We start from the raw sequence: 22,518 nt of genomic DNA on the forward strand, positions 1-22,518 counted from the left end.
TTTACTATATATTTTTCTAATGAGTAACCTCTTGGGCCTGTATCTTTGTTGTTATTATAAGTATGTCTTCTGAAGAATAACTTCTTAGAAATACAGTGAAAAGAAAGATCTATACAAATCTTGTTAGATATTGCAATTTTTTTTCCTTGCAGCAGCATTACCATCTCAAGATTATGAATTTAATTGCCTGGGTCAAGTACTTTCGACCATCTAAAATAACATCCACAGGTAGTAATGATTACAGTCTTTTAGAAAGAGTGAGGGGGTATTTTCCTGTCACTGAGAGAGTGAGAGAGAGGGGGAGATAAGGGGAGGGAGAGACAGAGAGAGAAGGAGAGAGTGAGAGGAGAGAGAGAGAGAAAGAGAGAAAGAGAGAGAGAGAGACACTTCTTCCATATTCTTTCTCCAAGAGTAGAATACAGGGGTAATGTAAAGGTTAATTTCCTTTCTTTCTCCATGGATTTTGAGAGGAATTGAGGTGGAGGGGAAGATTTCAGTTAAGAATCAACCACTGTCACCCAAAGCTGAAGCTAAAAACAGCCTTTTTCTTTTTAATGGGCCTTTAGAATCTAACACTTCTGAGCTATAACAACAAGAGGTGTTCTTACACGTTTAACTAGGAAAAAAACATAAAGGGAAACTGGAAAGGACTTATTTAATTTTAGCTTTGACCTCTGTGTTATTTTCCTGCATCCTGATTTTTAAAAAAAAATCGCTTTCTTCCGGGGGCTCAGTTCACCCTGTGAAGAAAGTAGTCAGTTACACACCCTCTGCTCTGCACCCACACATCATTCTTAGTATTCTGTCTAAGGAATTTGGAGGAGATAAAATCTCTTATATCCCGAGACTTGCACTACATTTTAAATCTCAGCTGGATAATGTTTTCTACTGACAGGAAATGATCATAATACTAAAGACATTCTGGCATACTAGAATATCACACCAAGGATATTCCTTCTAGAGAATTTAATGCCTCAGTATATCTGTGCACTTACATCGGTGTCTACAGAGCAATCTCTGTTTCACAGGAGCAACCGAACAGCACATAAAACAGAATTTCATGCTACCAATTCGGCTTTACAGTGTGATTCTAGGTTTACTACCTATTGAAAAATTTAAAATTGTGTGTATCAAAATTAAGAGGAATTTTAATACTGTGGTTTGGCTTCATTGATCATTAGAGTAAAAAGTTGTGTGTACCATGAAGTATCCTATTATTTCTAAACACTGACCTTACTTAGATGAATAAGTTTTTTTAAGTGAAAAATATGTCAGATTAATTTAGAAAGAAAGGTGGTTGTAGAGAATATTTATAAAGTCTCAGAGAAAGGGTGGGGGGGAAGACTCCCAGGAGTCCTAAGCAATTATTGGTACATTAAGGTTACTTCATGTTGTGGAAATCACCTCCCAAATAGTATTTAGAATGTTCTGCTTATGCAGACGTCTTTATTTTCAAATTCCTCCAAAGCCGCAGGTGGTAACGGTCATTCAGAGCAGTGGTTCTCGACCTCCCCAGCACTGCCACCCTTTAATACAGTCCCTCGTGTTTCGGTGACCACAACCATGAAATTATTTCAGTTACTACTTCATACCAGTAATTCTGCTACTGTTATGGATGTATTGTAAATATATGAGTTTTCCCGCGGTCTTTGTGGATTGTGACTGGCAGTCTGAGAACCACTGATTAAAAGTTGTGTTCCTAACTGCCAGGAATTTGCATGGACCTTGGTGCATGCAGACTTTCTTTTAAGTTGCATCCTTTTCATATTTCTGCTGTGTGTCCCTGTGTGCCTGACAGGTGGCAGGTATCAAAATCAGCAAAAGTAATAGCACGAACAGCATACAATCTCCCATGTCCATCTTCCTTTAATCCTATCTCAGTTCTGGCTCAGCTCTCATTTTATTCTCTGGTATTATTTTCATGATGTGATCTTTCAAATGTTCCCCAAGTTATAATCTGGTAGCCACACAATAGCCCATTATCCTGCTTTTATGTTACAATTTGAGTAATCTGCTGCTGTGTCGATAACAGTGTTTCTCAACGAAATAGCCAGACTTTCATAGGGCTCGCAGCTTCATCGGGGTCTCAAAAATGGTCTCTTAGTTGCAATTTCATTTCTGCCAAAAAAAAAAATGCCTTTTTAACTATAAAGTTACTTTGGTGGTATTAAATTCTATCAATTGATATTTAGAGCAAAATGAAAAGAAATGAAAATAGGTTCTCAGAGACTTTTCTCATGCATTTTTAATTACTCTAATTCATACTCTTTACCATGTGTAAGGTAGACTTAGATTCTAGGAATATATTGACTTATAGAGTAGGTCGTTTTGTGGCTTTTGCAAGGTCTTGGGTCACCTAATTTTTCAGATTTCCAGTTAAATATAGCAAAATGAGCACAACACCCTTTTCTTCTGTATTCTGAAGCCCCACTTAAATAATAGTAAATGAACGAAAGAGTAAACTCTCAATGTAAAATGGAGATTTTCCTTTACGTGGAGAATACACGAGGTGATTCAATTCGTACTTACACTACATTAAATATACTCTGTGTGTTTGTTACATTTTCACCTCTTCCATGGCCCATGGGGAAGAGTCTCACTAGGATGTGACCAATGACCTGGGGATTCATTTACGCTAATGTCCTGAGTTATCCCAACACACATTGCTGCTTGCCCTTCCTCTGCTTTGAAGGTGAACTTGAAAGCCACCAATGTATTCCAGATGGTGAACCGTCAAGATGGACAAAGTCTGAAGGCTGTGGCTGGAAGAGCAGTCTCATCAAAATAGAACAACCTGAGTGCCACACAGAAGTGGTTGCATGAAATTTTAGTTGCAGAAGAAAGAAAGGATATCTCTCTTACAGGTTTCAGATTCTCTTTGGTGGCACTCTTAACTTTTGGATTGGTGGGAGACAGTGGTTTCCTAGGAACACATTATAGAGTTATTTCCTGGTCACTGGGATGGGTTAGACGGGTTAGACACATAGAGACAAGACTCAGCTCTGACTGCAACATCCTATCTCTCCTCGGAGTTCAGTCATTTGGCCTTAAGAATCTTATCACGGGTGCAGCTACCTGCTTTTCTCCTTCTGCTCCCCCAAGCCTCTGGGAGGTTTAGATCACATCTTACCTTACTACTCAACATTCCACAGCAATGTCTGTTAAGTACAAACATGCACAGAGGTTCGATGCCTCATCCTGTAGCAACAGGCAAGAAATAAAAATGTGGGTTTATTTCTGATCTTCTATTTGATTCCATTGATCCATCAGAAAGAAGGGGGAGATAGAATGACCTGGAGGGGGCAGGAGCGCCACAAGGAGACCAAGAGAGAAAAAAAAAATCTGGGTTCATGGAGGCCTGCAGAGACTGATAATCCAACCAAGAACCATGCATGGAGATAACCTAGAACCCTGCACAAATGTAGCCCATGGCAGCTCGGTGTCCAAGAAGGTTCCCTAGTAAGGGGAGCAGGCACTGTCTCTAACATGAACCTAGTGGCTGGCTCCTTGATTACCTCCCCCTGAGGGGGGAGCAGCCTTACCAGGCCACAGAGGAAGACTGTGCAGACAGTCCTGAGGAGTCTTGATAGGCTAAGGTCAGAGGGAAGGGGAGGAGGACCTCCCCTATAGTGGACTAAGGGAAGAAAAAGGGAGGAAGGAGGGTGGAATGAGGAAAGAGGGGGAGAAGAGGGAGGGACGGTGGGACTGGGAGGGGATAAGGGAGGGTGCTACAGCTGGGATGCAAAGTGAATAAATTATAATAAATAATAAATAAATTTTTTAAAAAATGCCACTGTGATCAAAAGGCCTCTAATAGTGAAGGATCATTAAATAAAGCCTACATAATAGAACAGTACTCAGAAAAAAATTAACTGGAATGTTTCTGTATCATCATCATGGACAGACATGAAATCACAGTGTTAAGGAGAAAATTTTTCCAAGGCAGCATGTATGTTCATATACATATAAACACTATTTAAGCAAAAACTTAAAAATCTATGACACAGCTCTATATTATTTATGAACACATATGTTCTTAACAAAAGTATAATATATGAACTGGAAAAGTACAATTCAGTTTGAAAATGATAGTTTTGTCTAACAAACAACATTGGAAGTAGACTTGCAGTGGACATGGGAATTTTACATTAATTTGTGGGTTTGTGTTTGTTTATTTAAAGGCATCTGGGTGAGCTACTAATTTTTAGCAAGAAAGTAGAGGTTCTTTTTATCCCCCATGTTTTAAATATTTAGTACTGGTTGAAAGCAGTCCTAACTGCAGGAATAATGATCTAAGGCACCTCAGTAATGACTTTTATTTTATAACCGTTTCAGGTCATTTGTAAGCACGAATATGTTCTTACATTTCCAGGAGCGGTAAAAACTAGAGAAGTTTTTAAGTTTCAGAGATTCCCTTTGCGGCGGAGTACTTGTGAGGTAATTTACAGACGACAGCATGATCTATAAATGTCAAGCAGGCATAATTATCACAGCATCTCCAGTCTGAAAGACAAATCCACAGCTCACGCCTGTTTCATTAAAAAGGCACGCTGCCTTCCACAAAGGGATCGATTCCCATTTTGGTGTGGGCAGTGGTGTTCATCCTATGCTGTTGTTTATAGGGTGATTCCGCGCACACAAAAGGTCACCACAAATCTGGGGGCGGGGAGTGAGGAGATCACGCTGTAGTCTTCTTTTTCTCCTGCAGATAGTGAAACTCAGTAGACAAGAGACTAACCTGATGCAGAATTAGGGTGCAGATATGTATATGCTGTTCTACACAGGGTGTTCAGAGTTCCTTAATTACAAAGAATCTCATGAGTCAAATTAAAAAGGAGCAGATATGGCACTTTTAAATATTATTAGTTCTTATTATTAATTTCATCTTGGAGTACAGGCTTGTAAAAGCAGCATCTAAAACAGACCAATGTACATTCAAGGAGATACATGCCCTTTATTAAAATATAAAGAAAGCAAAAGATAAGAAGTCCTTTACAAAATACTCTAGGCTTCGTGCAACCCTGCAGTTCTATGTTTCTTGATTCAGTGAAGCCAGCTGGCCAGCAAGCTGCTGAGGTCCCCCTGTCTCTGCTCCCCTGCACTGGGATTATAAGCATGGACCACCATCCCTGATTCAAACTAATGGATCAAACTTGGGGCCTAGTACTTTTCTACTGATGCTTATTGACTGAGCCATTTCCACAGGCCTTGAAATTTTCTTTATAAAGGGAGAGGAAAGGCCATCTTGAAAACAGAAACAAAGCTTTTTATAAGACCATAAACAATTTGAAAGAGCTGAATAGATTTCTGAATTGCTTTGCTTGGACTATCATGGCAAATGGTACACACTAGTTTGATAAACAAGATAAACTGATTTTCTCAAATTCTGGAAGCTGGACGTCCAATACCATGGCATTGTGGTGTGATTTCTTTCTATCCAAAGCCTCCCTTTCTGACTTTCATATGTATGTCCTTTGCCTCTGTTTTCCAAGAGGTTCTCTCTCTCACCCCCTTTCTTCCCTAATCGTGTGTGTGTGTGTGTGTGTGTGTGAGAGAGAGAGAGAGAGAGAGAGAGAGAGAGAGAGAGAGAGAGAGAGAAAGAGAGAGAGAGATCTGTTTACAAGTTGTCAGCCATATTGGAATTGCGCCCCCCCCCATGTCTTGTTTAAAATTGGTAAACTCTTTCAAAGATTCATATAAATCTGCTTTCTGACTCCTGGGGGTTAGCACTTAGTTTATAATTTCTGGACTCAAATCCTATAAATATTTTCCAGATCATCAGTGTTCCATTGTATCACACTAAAAGATGACAATACCCTCCCCATATTGACTTTTAACACTGCCTATGAGATTGACAGTGTGTTCTGTGTTACATGGGAAAGAAATTCTTCCTCATGAATTTCATCCCAGATCCAGAAAAAATAGTATTGGATTAAAGAATTTATGATATGTGCTACGTTCTTCATTTTCTCAATGTTCTAAATGTTCATGTTCTAAATTTCTAATAGTTCATGTTCTAAACATTCTAAAAGGAATTTAAGAAATAAAACACTGGATCAAAGCTTTATCTGATGTCATCTAAGAATGTGGCATTTACCTTCCACAGTGTCACAGAGCATATTGATATGTGCTCACTAGTTTGAGCAACCGTGAACATGTTTTCCTCTGCATGCTGCTTAGTCTGAGTGGTAGATCCTCTGTTTACACACCTTCCCGAGCTGAAAACCTTGAAACATTATGCCTATAGATGGAGCAATCACTCTGAAAACCTTCGTAGAGTCCAGTATTCTGCCAGACTATGTGGGCTTAACTTTGGGATCCAGTACTCAAACACTGACATGCATACATTTCTGAGAAACATCCTTTTCCTCTTAAAGTTTTGGGTGTTTTTGACTGAATTAAAGCGAGGGCTAATAACAAGGAGTTGAGAAAAATAAAGGACTTCCAGTTAATATGTGGAATATTATCTTCCTCTGAGTCTGAGTTTCCTCTACTCAAAATTATGTATTCTCAATTAATGTTCCATAGCTTGAAATCTTTGCAGACTTAATTTTTTAAAAGATTTACTTTTTTCAAATTATGTGTCTTTGTGGAGTATATGCATGTGAGTTCAGGTGCCTCTGGGGGCCAGAAGAGGACATCAGATCTCCTTACAGACAGTTGTAAGATACCTGAAGCAGATGCTGGGACCTAAGCTCAGATTCGGCTTCTCACAGGAAGTGCTGAGCCAGCTCTCTTGCCTCTCAGGTCCTACTTCTTGTCCCTCCACAGAAAATGACTTGATCTTTAATACTTCAGCAAAACAGAATGGGTTTTAACTTTTGCCCAGCGGTGCTTGTATAGCTTTAGCAAACCAAGCTTGTGGGATTAGAGAGAGATTGATTTATATCACTTGCCAATTTTTATAGTGTAAATACTCCCATTGTGGACATTTTAAAAACACTTATACAAAGTCAGGTGGCTTGAAAATTTAGTATTTGCTTCCAACATATCCCAGGTTCACATCCCAACAGGCCAGTAGCATCTCAGGCTTCAAGAGCACAAATTTGCTGAATAAAGCATTTTTCTCTTGGGTCTGGGATCTCCCATTTGCCTTTTGAAATCTTCTGTTTCCCTCTCCTGTGCTTCTTCTCAGTAGAATAAGTGTTACAGTGTTGAGTTCATCATCATGATATGTTTGTTCTTATATATCAGCTTTCCAATTAGACTACTGAGCTATTTACTCAAATTTTGCATGTGAAAATTTGATGCTAAATATCAAATAGTGTTTATAAACATAATCTATGCCCCATTTTAAAAAAGTATCTCAGTAGTTCTAAGAATAAATATCTTACTCTAAAGCCTTCATCTACATTTACTTGACAGCAGACAGTTTATATAGAAAAACTACTTGAGTCCAAGTTTTTCTCTCTGCAAAGGATATATCAAAAGGTAGTCTCAGAACACTGCTGTGAGAGAGCGCAGCCAGGCCCATTGAGCAAGTGCTATAGGTGTTTCTCTAGAGTGAGGCACCTTTGTTGCTACAGGTAAAATAAAGTAAACATTATCATTTTTTGAGATGGGGCCTTACGTAGAACTCTTTGTCTCAAGACATCCTCCTGCTTCAGCCTCCTGAATAGATGGAGCCATAGGTGTGTGCCACTGTTTGCAATAAGTTTATATTCTTAATACGTAACATAGATTATTGTTCTGCCCTGATGCTTGTACATTTAGAAAATTTCAAATTAGGGAAAGTGAGATGTCTCAGCAGGTTAAAACACTGCTGTCAATCCTTACTCACAGTTTGGAAGGAGGGAATCAACTCTATAAAGTTGTCCTCTGATCTTCATTTGTGTAATTGTGTGCCTTGGTACACACACACACACACACACAGAGGTCAAACTAAGTTTTAAACTTCTTTCTCATAGCAAGAATTTCATGATGCTGGCTGCATTTATTTAACCTATCTTTTTATTTTCTTTCCCACAATCATTCTTTCAGCCTCTGCAGGCAAGACTCCTTCCCACTGACTGTGCAGCCCTGTGTGATGCCAAGGGACTGTGAGACTTCGGAGTGGTCGCCGTGGAGCCCCTGCTCCAGGACCTGCCGGTCTGGGAGCCTGTCCCCCGGGGTCAGAAGCAGGAGCCGGAATGTGAAGCATGTTGCTGCTGGAGGGGGCCGGGACTGCCCAGAGCTTCTGGAGAAAGAGACCTGCATCGCTGAAGGAGAGCTTCTGCAGCCATGTCCCAGGTACCTCACTGTTGAATATTTTAGTAGCTATAACCTCCTCTGAAGTGGGGATAGGAAAGTTAGGGTCATTAACCCTGGCCAGGACTTGTTTCTGCTGAATCTTTCTCAGTACAGGACTCCTTCACTTGACAATTCAGCCCAGTGGCTCAAGAGTAAGGGGCTCCCGTTGAGGATCTCACCTGTCAAGTTCTCTTTCAAATCGCTGACTTTCCAGGCTTTCCCAAAGTGCTTATTGTTCTCACCTTCTGGTGCTGCTTACTTTCGCTAGTGCTTCATACAGATTAAATGACAAAAGCAGAGTTAGGTACTTTTACCTGGCATGGCAGAGTCCTTGACAACATTCTCATTGTGCAAATGAGGCCACCAGTAGAGAGAGGAAACAGTTCCCAGGTATTGTATTGCTAATGAGTTGCAGCACCCACATTCTGATACTCTCATGCCCTACCCTCAGAATCATTGCCAGTCTGAGCCACGATTTCTTTTCCAGAATCCCCAGGGAGCCAGAGGCTATTGGAGAGTGGCTCACTATCCATTATAAGCTGGGATCTAACATCTTGATATTCATTTGGGGTAAGGGCTGGCTATATTGCATTTGGTAAAGGCCTCCAGGAGATTTCCTTTAGGTTGTGGGTTTTGGGTGAATGCCACGCTCATGATGACAGAAGTCCTCTGAAGCTGGTTGTCTGTTAGAAAGTCTATTGGAGATGGAAAGATGTCCTGAACTCTCCGTTAGATATAGAGCTATTTACAGGAGACATTTTCTAGAGCTTCTTGTAGCCTTGAGGACATGAGGATGATATTCTTGTTCCCAGAAAAATATTAAACAAGGCAAGCTGGTTTCTTGTATAAACCCTCATTTTGTTACAAACTCAGCCTGTGCTGCTGCTTTCCTGACCCTGGGTGGCTCTAAAACCTGGAGGAAAGCCTGCGGTTCCCCGCGCTGCGGTTGCAAGTGGATGTGTGCTACCCAGATCTTCCTTAACTCTGGATAACATACACAGTGTGGAATTCGAAGACACATCTCTGCTGTAAGATCTCTATCCCACTCCTTACTTACCTTCTTGGTCAGTGTTGACTGAACACTTTCTGCCTTTTATCTCTCTGTTATTTGTCTGTCATCCCTCTCTTTATCACTTTACTAAAATAACTTCTAGATTTTTTAAAAAGTTTTTTTTTAATTATATGTATGTGTGTGCCTGTGTCTGGATTAATGCAAATGAGCGTGATTGCCCATGAAGACCAGACGAGGGCATTGGATCCTCTGAAGCTAGACTTACAGGTGGTTGTGAGATGTCTGATGTAAGTGGGAACCTGACTCAGGTCCTCTGCAGGAGCAGTACACTCTTAAACACTGAGCTGTCTCTGCGTCTCATTTTAGAAGTGTAGTAGGATGCAGCTCATGGTCCTTTATACATTAACTTCATCATATAGAATCTATCACACATGTTGTTTATTTTATAACCACCTTTCAAAACAGTAATTTAGAGTGAAGTATTGGCTTGCAAATGCTATAACTAGGATCCCTCTCCATTTCCAGGCTGGATATACATATAATCAGATTTTATGTCCACCATTTACTGGCTGTGGCAGCTCAAAATGGCTACATATCTTCTGTACACATTCCTTGATAGTGGGTTTGTTAATTATATCATCTATATTATAGGACTGAAACATTGGAAACTAGGGGTATAAAATCCCAGGCCCAGTGCTTAGGACATAAAGACAGTCTGAAAGAGATGCCATTACTCTCGCTGTTTTCAGGTATAATTTTGGTCCTTGCATAAAAGAATCCTGTTTCCTTACACAGCATATTGTAGCATATCTCAGTAAATGAAATTATTTCTTTGGTATAGTTTGGAAATCTTTATTCATGACTGTGTAACTCAGATTTCTTAAATTGTGCGCAGGTAGAAATAGAACCTTAATTTATCATCTTATACTATTGTGGGCCAGTAAAGTACCAGAGGCATAAATGAACTAATTGTGAAGGCTAAATATAAGAAGTTTCTTATCCAGAAAGACTGTAAGAGTGGGAGGAGTTATTCATTGTCACCATGGAGACTCACTCAGGCTCTTCACCACCATGTCACTCTGAGGGTTTTAATATTTTTCCTGGCGACAGACACCAAGTTGAGATACACATACCAGGACACATGTCCTGTTTGTGGTCATTCATTAACAGTAAAATAAGTTGGGACTCTGATAATTATGCATCCAAAGTAAGGTCATATAATCTTCACTCAACTGATATTTAGTGTGTGGAAATAGTAGCAGATTATTCTGATGACAAGCTTGCCCTCTAGCTCTGCTGTTTGAACACATGGCTGAGTTTGGCATTCATTTAAAAATGAAAAACAAACCTTTTCAGATGACGAATCTGCTAGAAATGAGCTTCTTGGGGAAATCACTGAAGCACCAACCAGGGTTGCCTACAGAGAATGATGTGTTAACTGATGTCTCTCCTTAGTTACAGGCAGAGACATGAATGAATAACAGCACTGAAATCAGCATCAGCCACCCTCTTATTTATCTGGGTCCTGGGCTATGGCTTCCACAATAGGAAATACAACACATGGCATAAAGGCTATGGATTTGCTTTTGTTTCTCGTTTGACACTGGTGATTAAAATTCATTGTGAGCAATGAAAATGAAAACAAAAATCTATTAAGGAACACAAATGCCCCTATTTCCATCCCAAAGTTCATGAGTGTCCACATACAGAAAACAATTTAATTCACACCAATTTTCCATAGCAGGAAAATGCATGGTTCTGTGAGTCTTCACATTGCTTTGATTAAACCCTTACATTGTGATTTGGTTTTGTCCTTCCTCTGTCTTTTCTGTAGAAGACATGTTTGACCATTAAATAAATAAACACAGAGTTCTTGCTCTGTGCTGAGTTCAGGGTTAAGTATAGGGAAACTTCAGGGTGTGCAACAGACACACGCCCCTCCCTTTGTGGGAACAGACTTCATTTACATAAAACACAATAAAAATATGTAAAATTTATTTTGGTGCACTTTAAGCTGTTAAAAATATAATACTAATATTAGGTAAGTAGAGAAATTTCTGGAATGCTGTGATGGTCAGCCTTACTTACAGCATTAAATAGTATTAGTAGAGAAATGATTTAAGCAAGGTCTGTTTGAGTTGGGAATATTATTTAAAGAAAGTAAATAATTAACCATTTTGGAAACTGGGGGATAAATACTCCAGGAAAAACGTGGTGGAGAAGAGATTTAGTCCCTGTACACTGGTGTTTCCCGGCATAGTGCCAAGGGTGTCTCACCAGCTGGGCTCCACTGTCTCACCACAGCTGTGGCCAGTGAGTCTCAGTCCTGAGGGCACCGGTGTGGAGAGAGAAGCACAACTAAAGGAAACCGGTTTTCAGATGCTGCTGAGAACAAGTTGAACATTGTACAGCTTAATTTGAAAGGAGGTAATGTCCAGCCATGTGCTTATAAGGACATTTTAGAACTAAGAGTGAGTTTTGCACACACTTAGCTTCATCTCAGGGTGTGCTTCTGACACAGATTTAGGGACCGCAGCCCAAGAAACTCCCTTCTCCAACATCACGCCGTCTGTAAGTAAATGCGTGTTCTTCTCCACAGCTCCAGGAGAACATTTTTAAGCACATTGACTTAGAGTGATAAGCATGATAGAGAGGTGAGTCTCCTTTTCACCCATGACCTCGAGTTCTATAGGATTCTTCTCTACCATTAGCCATTGTTTTCTGTCTTCACTAAACACTAAACACTAAACACTAAAAGATATGCAGTGTATAAAAATGCCTAGGACCTTGTTTTTCCTGAGTCCCAGTTAATATTCAAAGCATTAGAGCCACACACCAAAACTTTCAAGGACTGCAAAATGAAGCAGCCTTGTGTACTGCAAAATCTTAATAGAGTTGAAGACGGGGGCCTGTCGTACATTAAGCTCCTCGTATCAAAGAACTATGACAGACCCACATTCTGAGGTAGTTAAGAAGAGAACCCCATTCTAGTGAAAGAACTTGAAATGATCACACAAGAATATTGATAAAGAGTCGCTTGCATACATTTTTGTTAGAAATGACACCTACTGCTAGCAACTTCTATCACCGGGGCTGGGAGACAATGTTCATATGGCTGTTCCTCCTCTCACAAAATCATCTAAAGTTTGAAATTGAATAGCAGGCAGCACCATTAGGTGGTGACAGTGACCAATGCAGAATAAATCTCTTCAGAAAATTTCAAGGCAGAAACTACATGGCTAATGGTGTCACATAGACTATGCAACATCACCACAGAGAAAAGACAGTTTATTAAATGTGGTTTTGATACTTTGGCCTGGCACAGAATAGATGGCTCTGTGAAACCACACTTCCTTCCTCATTGCTGCTATGGGTGCATCTATCCTTATTATGAATAGGCTACTAACCCCTGGCAAAAATCTGTCTGTGCAAACTTATGCTGAGAGACATCTTCAGGCTCCTCTATCCCCTTTTAATTTGCTTCTTAAGAGGCCCCAGTAATCCGCCTGAATGTCCCTAATCTCTCATTGACACACTGAGCTCAATTTTAGATAAAATTCTTTCTTTCTTGAGTAAACTCTGGGGACTAGAATTTTCAGGGTAACTGTTGGATCCTACCAAAATGTTAGGAAAAATGTGAGCAAAAATCTGGGCTAGTTGTATTTTTTTAATTTGCCAATTACAGAACAAGAATGCACTAGGGACAATTTCCTTCAAACTCTGCTTCAGTCTTTCACAAGGTTAATCAGTGGATAATTCAGAAAGGAGAAAACAGAAAACGTCGATTTATTCATTCTGTAAAGCTTGCATATGTTCTTCCAAACAGAATAGTGCCTACACATTGTCTGTGAGTGCTTAGCAATGATGTTTTCACATGTCACCCCACACATGACTAGGGCCTCCCTCCCTTCCTCCCTCTTTTTTCCCTCCCTCCATTTCTTCCTTATTTCCCTCCTTCCTCTTCCTTCCTTCCTTCCTTCCTTTCCTCCCCTTTTCTTCCTTCCCTCCTTCTTTCCCTTCCTCCTTTTCTTTCTTCCTTCCTTTCCTCTCTTTCCTTCCTTCCCTTCCTCCCTCCTTCCTTCCTTCTCTCCCTTCCTCATCTTCTTTCTTCCCTGCCTCTCTCCTTTCTTTTCTTACTTCCTTCCCTCCCCCCTTCCTTCCTTTCTTCCTTCCTTCCTTTCCTCCCCTTTTCTTCCTTTCTTCTTTCCTTCCCACCTTTCCTCCCCTTTTTTTCCCTTCCTTCCCTCCTTCTCTCTCTCCCTCCTTTTCTTCCTTCTAAGAGCAAGGCAGCTAGAAGAGTATTTGACCCATATTTAATGTTCATTAGACACTGGATGAATGATTGCTCAGGTACCAGAAAGATATCCAGAAAATATTTTCCATGTATACTTTATTGCATGCATACAGTTACCAAATATTGGGTGCAAAGAAATGAAAGACCTTTTTAAAGCACCTAAAATTATCCAAGTACAGATGATGAGGTAGAAAGTACCCCAGACAGCAATGACTATAGAGAGTTCATGCAGTTTCAGATGGTCTCTGCTGATTTTCCAGCACATTTTCCAGATTAAAACAAATTCTGTTTTCATTGGTTGTGAGAGTTACCTCAGATAGGACTAAGAGTGAGATCACAGTCTGGATTTGTTCACAACTTGGCTTCTAACACACATCACCAATCACAGCTTTTAAATCTTCTCCCATTGATTTCTCTCAGTGCACCCAACACCCCCACACATAATACAAGCTCGATAAAGATTGTCAGATGGATTAATGGGTCCTTTAAGAAGGCATTGTTTCAGTTGTTTAAACTAAAGCGATTTCTGTGGCAGTTGAGAAGTAAAGGAGCCGTGCCCTGGAACCCTGGAACACTATAGAGACTGTTTCAAAAAGAAACAAGTTTTCTAAGAATTTGAAATTATTTCCTCAGGACATTGGCACCTGTTTTATTGGATCTATCTATTACTGGCGAATGTGGTCTCATGAGTCCTCCTGGACAGAGGAGCTGTTCCCCAGTTAGTGTGAAGAAGTTAACGTACTGTTAAGCGCTGTGCATAGCGATAGAAGTCTATTAATAATACATATGTGGAGATGGCTAGCAAAGCCATCTGCTGTGGAGCACGGAGCCTTGCGCTTCAGAGTAGCTTTCCATAATCAATAGCTCACTCTATCCAATAAAAAATTACTAGAGCATAAAATGTATAAAAGCTTGACCAGTTCCCTTATGCTGATGGTCTATTGCGGAGTGGGGAGACAAGTTAATTCTTCTTCAAAGGACAAGAGACATTATCATAAATTAGTCACACTGCAGATCACTAATTTTTAATACACACACACATTTAATTTGAATACCTTTCACCAGGGTTTCAATTCCAGGAGTGTTTGCAAATCTATATGTACTCAATCAAAACATGACCATTAACTAATGCAATTATTCTATCAATCTGTCATCATTAAATCACTTAAGATTCCATCCCATGATCTTGGCTTCACATCTCAGCCATTCAGTGAGGGAGAGAGGAAGCACACACTGCCTGCAGCCCTGAGCCTGAGGAAAGCTTCAGCGCTTAGCTGTGCAAGGGCAGAGGCTGCGGTGGAGCTGGCCTCTTGTGACCCTTAGACTCCCCTTATGATACATTGATATGGTGGAAATATTGGAAGAATCATTGCTAAACGCTTCTTTTCTAATTTTGACTTTGTTCATTTAGGAGAGCTTTTCTCATTGCACACAAAATGAGAATTTAAAACTCTCCCCCCCCTTAGCCCATCAACAGAGGGATTAGGTTTAGTTACAGAATTCCTCGAATTAGACATCACTCAGGAAGCCAGGCTGCTAGAGTTACTGAATTCCAGGATGTCAAATCGTCCTGTCCCAGCCTAGCTCTTTTGCCTCTTGAATTTTGTATGAGAAATGTATTGCCACACTTAAAATGCTCTTTGAGTTAGCATTCGCGTCTTTTACGGTAGTGAATGTTTATTTCCACAGTGCACGTTGATCGCAGCCATCTATCACTTCTTCCCCGCTCCCTCCTGTGTCCCCATGTTTCCTCCTCCTCAGCTTCATGTTCTCCTGTTTAAGGATCCATTTCTTATTTTAATCATGTGTGTGCATGTGTGCATGTGTGTGTGTGTGTGCACATGACTGCAGGTGTTTGAGGAGGCTGGAAGAATCTGTTGTATCCCTTGGGGTTGCAGCTGTTTGTGAGCTTCCTGACTTGGGTGCTGGGAATTGAACCTGGGTCGTCTATAAAAGTGCTCTTAACCATTGAACTGGCTCTCTAGCCCCATACTGTTGTTATACTATTTTTGCTGCTGCTGCTGCTGCTGCTGTTGTTGTTAATATTATTATTACACAGTTCTTTAGGCTGCATGTAGTACCAGAGAATGATAGAAAATGCTATCTTACTCTTTATGTCTGATGAAGATGTACTGATTAGCCACCAATGGATAACAGGCTTCAGGCATGGCTTTATGGGTTTAGAAAATAGAATCTAGGATATAAACAGAAAGGAAAGGGCTGAACTGCTCAGTTATAGTGCATGTTCATGTCCCCCTGGTATTTTTCTGGAGCATTTTCTTCTGTGTGTTCAGTGGCAAGGAATTTTCCTCATTCGTCACTCTTCTTTTTCTCTTCCATCCTGTGATTAACTTATTAGAAAGTTGTTTCCACCTCCAAAGAGCATTAAGAATGCAATTGCTTCTCTCCAATTCTCACCAGGACTGCTGCAGTTTAGCTATTCCAGGCTTACAAAACTTTCTTCCTTATCTCTTTCCTCCACTGATCCACATTCTTCATTCCCCTCTTTCATGATCCTACTTAAACCACTTCATCTTTATAATTTCTTATTGTCTTTGGGAAATCATCACCCTTACACTAGCCGGCAAGGTTCTCTGGGTAGCTTGGTTTTGGGTCCACCACAGTGGCCTCTGTACAATTTTTAGGGTCCAAGCTTGACTTTTGAGCATGCTCACCAACCTGTGAGAGCATCGATGTCTTCTTGGTTCTCTGCTCTCTGCCTCTTTTTGCTCAGGACTCAGGTCTTCCTTGATGAGGCTCTCTCTCTGTCCATCTCTCTTTCCTCCTGGTATGATGCCATGCTAGATGCTGAAGCCCTGATGTCTGCCTATCTCACTGGAAGACAAACATCCTCCCTGGGTCTTGGAGTCTGTCCTCCTCCCTGATGTCTGAAATCACTCACAGCATGCACAGAGCTGGAAGTCAGAATGCCATTGCTGAGGAAAGGGTGGGTGAACATACCATGTACTAGAGATAAACCTCCTGTCTGAGCAGGCCTATCTCTGCTGTTCCTGGTAGAGGCTGCTTTTCAAGTACTTGCTGGCTTCAGTCTCCAGTGTATGATCTTACATTCTCCCAGCTCTGCTTTAAGAGTTGTCTTCCTTGCATGTAGCCCATATTTGGAGTCCTAACATTTCCCTCCTTGGATGTTGTTGAGGTTTTAGAATGACTAGAGGTGTGCTTGCTTCCTAACATCAGGGGCCACAGAGTCATTTCCACAAGAGTGATGGCTGATGCACTCAAAAAGAACAAACAAGAGAGTAATGTGAAGGATTTCATTTTCCGGTTTTCTTTTACAAGATACTCTCCTTCTAGAAACATGTATTTGTCAACTGTTAGTGAGATTTGAGTTTTCAGTTAGAAAGCCTTTTGCTTGGTTTTCATTTCCTCCTCCTTGTAACTATCTTTCCTCTATCTAAAGTTTTAAAATTTAATCCTGTGAAGCTATAGCAGTCAAAGTAAAAAACAAGTAGTTGGTAGATATTATAAAGCCATGTTTATGTGTGACTAGAAGATGGATTGTCTTGATGTTGAAAAATGTTATTAGACAGACATCACTGAAGGACCAATGGAGGATATCTGTATTTCAGTCCAGAATATAATTCCTCCAACTAGTAATGGCGCTTGCTGGTTCTTGATGTAGCCAGGTAAGCAGAGACCTATGGGTTACTGAGCATAGATTCAGTTTAAACAGAGTGAGCTTTCCCATTCACTCTTACAACAGAGTCAAACACACTTTACTTTGAGTTCCTCTCTACCACTTATGTATGTGACACTGAAAAGGTTAGTTTTCATGCCCATTATCTCAGATGTAATTGTAAATTATATTTTTATTGTAGGGTTATTGAGAGTATACGTTAAAGTACTGAGCCTTCACCATTAATACAAATCATGCCATAGTATAAGCGCAATAAATGTTAGCTCCTGTTTTTACTATTTAGAGTATTTATCCTGACACCATAGCAGCCCAAATAAACTAATTCCATGTTTATTCTCTTCAGCCAGATGGACAAGAAAAAGCGAATTGATCTATAGACATGCCAGAGGAGGGGGAATGGAAATTCACTGTTTTGTTTTCTTTGGTGTTCATTTGCTGCATGGGAGGCCTCTCCATGTCCATTTTCACAGCAGTGTTACTTCCCCAGAGGATATAGGATTCTGGTTTCTAAGACTCCAAATTCCCCTCCTGAGCAGGATGGCAAAATGAGGATGTGTTGAAAGGCACTGGAGGTGGAGACAGGCGTCTGCAAAGCCCAGTCTTTGACACAGACACAGCCATTAAAGAGAATGTAGGAGGCTGGAGAGCCAGCCTTTGCCAGGTCTGTTGGCATGAGCACTTCTAAAGGAGCGAGTATCGTTTAGCTGAGCACACTCCTTTGATTTCTTATTCTGTCAGATCCTAGAGACACTCTCTCTCAGGTTAGTGAGGTTCAGGGCACTCAGTTTTCACGGCTGCTGGGTGATTTGTGACTAAACATAGCTGAGGCTTTTGGAAAACATGGAGTGAAAAGAGATGAGCAAAGACTGTGAAATGACTCACATTTTTAAAAGAGCATAAGCCCTTCCTGGGCATTTTTTTTTCTTTTTGCCTCTTGCTGACTTGGTATTTTCTCAGGGGTGGGAAACAACAGTGATAATGACAAAGCCCCCTCCCCCTTTGTCACTAGCAAGTGACAAGAACAATGGAGGCTGGGCCTTTTTAGTCAATGAGCTACAAACAGATTTTGTTTCTTTATGTAAAACCTAGTCATTAAGCTTTCCTTTTTATTTTTCTTTGTAATGACTTGCAAATTCTATCCATTGATAATTATTACAGGGCTGTGAAAAATTAATTGAAGAAGCAGTTTTTACAAGATAACCTATTTCCTGTTTGACTTGCATTGGTGCTAAACTCTTCTCCATGCTCTTTTCAACACTTGGATTGCTAAAATGGGAATGTGGCGTTAAAAATATTTAATCTAGGACATTTTATTTTAAAAACATCTCCTCTCCTCTCCTCTCCTCTCTCCTCTCCTCTCCCCTCTCCTCTCTCCTCTCTTCTCCTCTCCTCTCCTCTCCTCTCCCCTCCCTCTCCCTCTCCCTCTCCCTCTCCCTCTCCCTCTCCCTCTCCCTCTCCCTCTCCCTCTCCCTCTCCCTCTCCCTCTCCCTCTCCCTCTCCCCTCCCCTCCCCTCCCCTCCCCTCGACCCTGGGGGAAGGGTTGAGAAGGCACAGATCCTAGAACTCAAGCAAGTGGCAAAGCAGTCTCTTTCATTTTAGGAAGAGGATGTTCCCTATACCCTCAGACCAGCACTCCATTGGTTCCTAGACTGCAGGCTGCTATTTTGGCTCTTCCTCATTGTCTCATGTCTCATCACCCACTGTGATGTCATCAGGCTCCTGTAGTGTCCTGGCAGGCCTCAGGCAGAGCAAGTCTGGAAATGTCCATCTCCAGCAGTAGCCACACACGCACGCTGTTTAGCAGCAGGCTTTATTCTTACTCAATGGCCTTCTTCCTCCCGCAACCAACCACTGGGGAATAGCACCCTACTGGTGGCCACAGCCCTGATGAAAGGTCACACTCCCTCTCTCAGCAGCCAGCAACTACCAACGACTCCTCAGCGTGGAGTAGGGCCTTGTGAACATCTTCCTGATCTATGCTGGGATTTTAATTAGCTTGATTTTGCACAGGTCTCTCAGTAGCCACAGTAGCTTAGAGTTATGTGTGCAGTAGCCATGTCATGTCCAAGGAGAGCACCCTTCACCAGCCTCTCACTCTAGCATCCTTTCTGTCCTCTGTTCTTCAGGTTTGCATGAACTTTAAGATTGAAGTGGTTGATGCAGATGTCTCATCTGTGCTGAACACTCACAGCCTGTTATTCTCATTACTTTGACTGGTCTTTGGGCTAACCACCTTCCATTTTAAAATAAGCTTCTCTCACCAGCAGCACAAATCTATGGGTATACACAAATATTTATAAGTTAGTTTGACAAGGTGAACATTTTTTAAAACAACAGTAGGTTCCCCTTAGGGCCCTGGCATGAATTCCAGGCACTATAGCATAGACTTCAAATCAAATCAGAGAGTGGTTGGATAGCCCTACAACAGTTGTGCCACTATTGCTGCAGAGGGCACATTTTGTCTGGCAGGACAATTTTGGAGCATATAGGGTACAGTGCTAGGCAAGACCTAATATATAACTGTCAGTGAAACCTACGACATCCTCAGGAATGTGTGTGTGTGTGGTGAGAAAACAATGGACAAATACAAAGAGAAGGATACAAAGAGACAGGGGGACTAGGATACAGCCCAGTTGCCTGAAGTGCTTGCCTCTCATGTGTGAAGCCCTGCACCATCACCAGAAATGCATAAAACAAGTGTGATGCTATATTGCTATAACTTGAGTACTCCAGAGGTTGAGATAGGAGGATCAAAAGTTCTAGGTTTTCTTTGGCTGCAAAACAAGTGTGATTTAAAAGCAAATCTGGAATACAATTGCCCCTGTCTCAAGTAAAAAAAAAAAGAATACACACACACACGAAGTAGAGATGAAGTGGAGAAAAGAATAGGAGGATTAACACTTATTGTATGACAAGCTCAATGCTTGTTGTTATTATCTGCATCTTCTATATGGGGAATTAGAACTACAGAACAGTTTGATGGAGCTGAATGACTGCTAAGTGGCCAGGCAGGTTGCAGAGCAGGTTGGTAAGATTCTTAAGTAAATCACAGCGCATACTACACCTCTTGTTTGTCTTTCTTACTGGCTTGTCAGATGCTGTAGCTAGCTTCTTATGAGAGTCAAGAAGAGCTCCTGAGGGAGAAGAGTTGAATAATAACACGGTACCGCAGTCCATTATCAACCTCACTGCACTTTGCTATGAACAGTGACCTGTGTCCCATAGACCAGAGCCACGTCATCCACTTGTGTGGCCAGAGTGGGGTGAGACATTGGGAATGGGTTACTTATAGATTTTCCTTTAGAGAAGTGCTGCCTCATGATCTAGGGAGACCTGACTTCTCAATCTTTCTGCTGCCCAATAAATTAGAAGAATGCCGTTTGTAATCACCTGTAAAAAGGAAGGCTAGGTCTTGGGACTCCAAATTCTATCTTTGTAACAAATCCTTACCCTGATCTGTGCATAGTACACATGTTTGTATATAGTATTTGGTGTAGTATGTATGTGTACATGTAAGGTTGTGTGTATGTTAGTGTGTGTGTGTGTGTGTGTGTGTGTGCGTGTGTGTGTGTGTGTGCATGTGGTGGCTAGAGGCTGACAGCTGGTATTTTCCTTACTTCCTCTCTGCCTTGTTTTCAAGACAAGGCCCTTCATTACTTCTGAAGCTCATATCTGTCTAGATTGGCTGGCTGGAGAGCTGCAGGAATTTTCATGTCTCCACCCACCTGGGCTTTTTACATGAGAGCTGGGCACCTGAACTCAGGTCCTCACACTGCACAGCTGAACCTGCTCCCCAGCAGTCCCTTGTCCAGAGCTCTTTAAGCCTGAGGAAATCATGTAGGAGTGAAGTAATAAGGACAAGGGAGAAAAATCCAGTTACAGCAAGCCTGGAAGGATGGTGAATATCTTTGTCTCTAGAATGAGTTCCTCATGGACTAATGATTCTAGGCTTTCAAGCTGTTTAGAACAATGACATTCACTTTGCAGGTTTGATCATTAACAAGATTTTTAGGTATTTTCATATTTGCCATTTGACTTTCAATTTCACACTCATTTCTGAAATAAAGCATGGTCTTACTGACATGTGATAATTATTATATTTTATTTTCATTATAAACAATCAATAGCATACCTGAGAAATCTTTCCTAAAGTCTTAGAATGTTGTTAGGTTTTCTTTGTTATTCCTGAAGGTAATAAGTGTGTGGCTATGTATGAGAATGTGGTGGGTTATAGTAATGGTTTGGGCTTGAGGAACACTGCAGTTACCCACAAAAGGAAATTATGTCTGAAGATGTTAACCCGTGTATGATTGTTGATAGTTCTGTTTTCTCTAAATTGCATATAAACTCTATTGTATTTTACTACTTCCGTTTTATCTGCTTTGAAATATTTCTTAAACAATCAGTTGTAAGACAGGGAGACCAACTTCTAGGTCAGTTAAATGACCTCATGCTGCTTGTGTTGAAAGACACTTGTTGGCTGAAACATAGTGACATGTACACTGCCTACTCATTTTAATAAACATGCAACACATATTTTAATGAATTCATCTTAATTGCTTTATCCAGTGTCAAGGTGTTAAATGGGAAGAAAACGGTTTCTACATCATGATTGAGATGTTAGAGTCCACTTCAGCATGTTTGAAAACAAAATATCTGCAAGAGGACACATTACTCTGCCAACTGAAAAAGCTAACTTGCATGCAGTTGTCTGGCGACTCTCAGTAACAATTTCAGCTGCCACTCATTAGCCTTGTTGTGTTTCCAGATCTTTAATTCTTCTTTCTCTCCTACTTCACACTGAGACACACCCATCACTTGCTTTATTTTCCTTCTTTCAGTCTGGTCACCTTGTGCTGTCTGTTGCTACAGTGGAACAGTCTGTTGCGTGTTATTTCTGTGGGAAATAACAAGGATTTAGTATTGCGAAGCCAGGACTCTTGTTTCTCCACAGTGAGAGAGATTTTCATACACATTTGATGTCATTGCCTGCTTTCTTCAGAGCTGCACACTTTCCTCACTGCCTCTTCTTCTTTTAAACAAATCAAACTGAACAGGTATTCCTGGAGAACCTCTGAATGGAAGGAATGCCAAGTCTCTCTTCTTCTGGAGCAACAAGACCCACTTTGGCATGAGACAGGACCAATCTGCGGTGGTGGGATCCAGACCCGGGAGGTGTACTGTGCCCAAAGCTTACCAGCAACCGTCACTTCAAGGGCCAAGGAAGGTAGGCAGCCAGCTGCTGGCTGGAAGGAGCACCCACCCTCGTACCACTCCTAGTCATTTTCTTAAGTTGGAGATAAATATTTCTTTATTCTTTTAATT

At 41.0% G+C, this 22,518-nt stretch overlaps 1 protein-coding gene across 3 annotated transcripts in view; it reads left to right on the plus strand.

Moving 5' to 3' along the window:
- Positions 1-22,518, plus strand: part of Thsd7b (thrombospondin type 1 domain containing 7B) — an 844,758-nt gene that overhangs the window by 316,549 nt on the left and 505,691 nt on the right. For all 3 annotated transcript variants that reach the window (XM_060372003.1, XM_060372004.1, XM_060372005.1), the window contains exons 4-5: positions 7,981-8,229; positions 22,251-22,420. In XM_060372003.1, coding sequence (XP_060227986.1) covers positions 7,981-8,229; positions 22,251-22,420 — 419 coding nt within the window. The remainder of the gene's footprint in view (positions 1-7,980; positions 8,230-22,250; positions 22,421-22,518) is intronic.

This window comes from Meriones unguiculatus, chromosome 18 (assembly GCF_030254825.1).
Source record: "Meriones unguiculatus strain TT.TT164.6M chromosome 18, Bangor_MerUng_6.1, whole genome shotgun sequence".
Lineage (NCBI taxonomy): Eukaryota > Metazoa > Chordata > Mammalia > Rodentia > Muridae > Meriones > Meriones unguiculatus.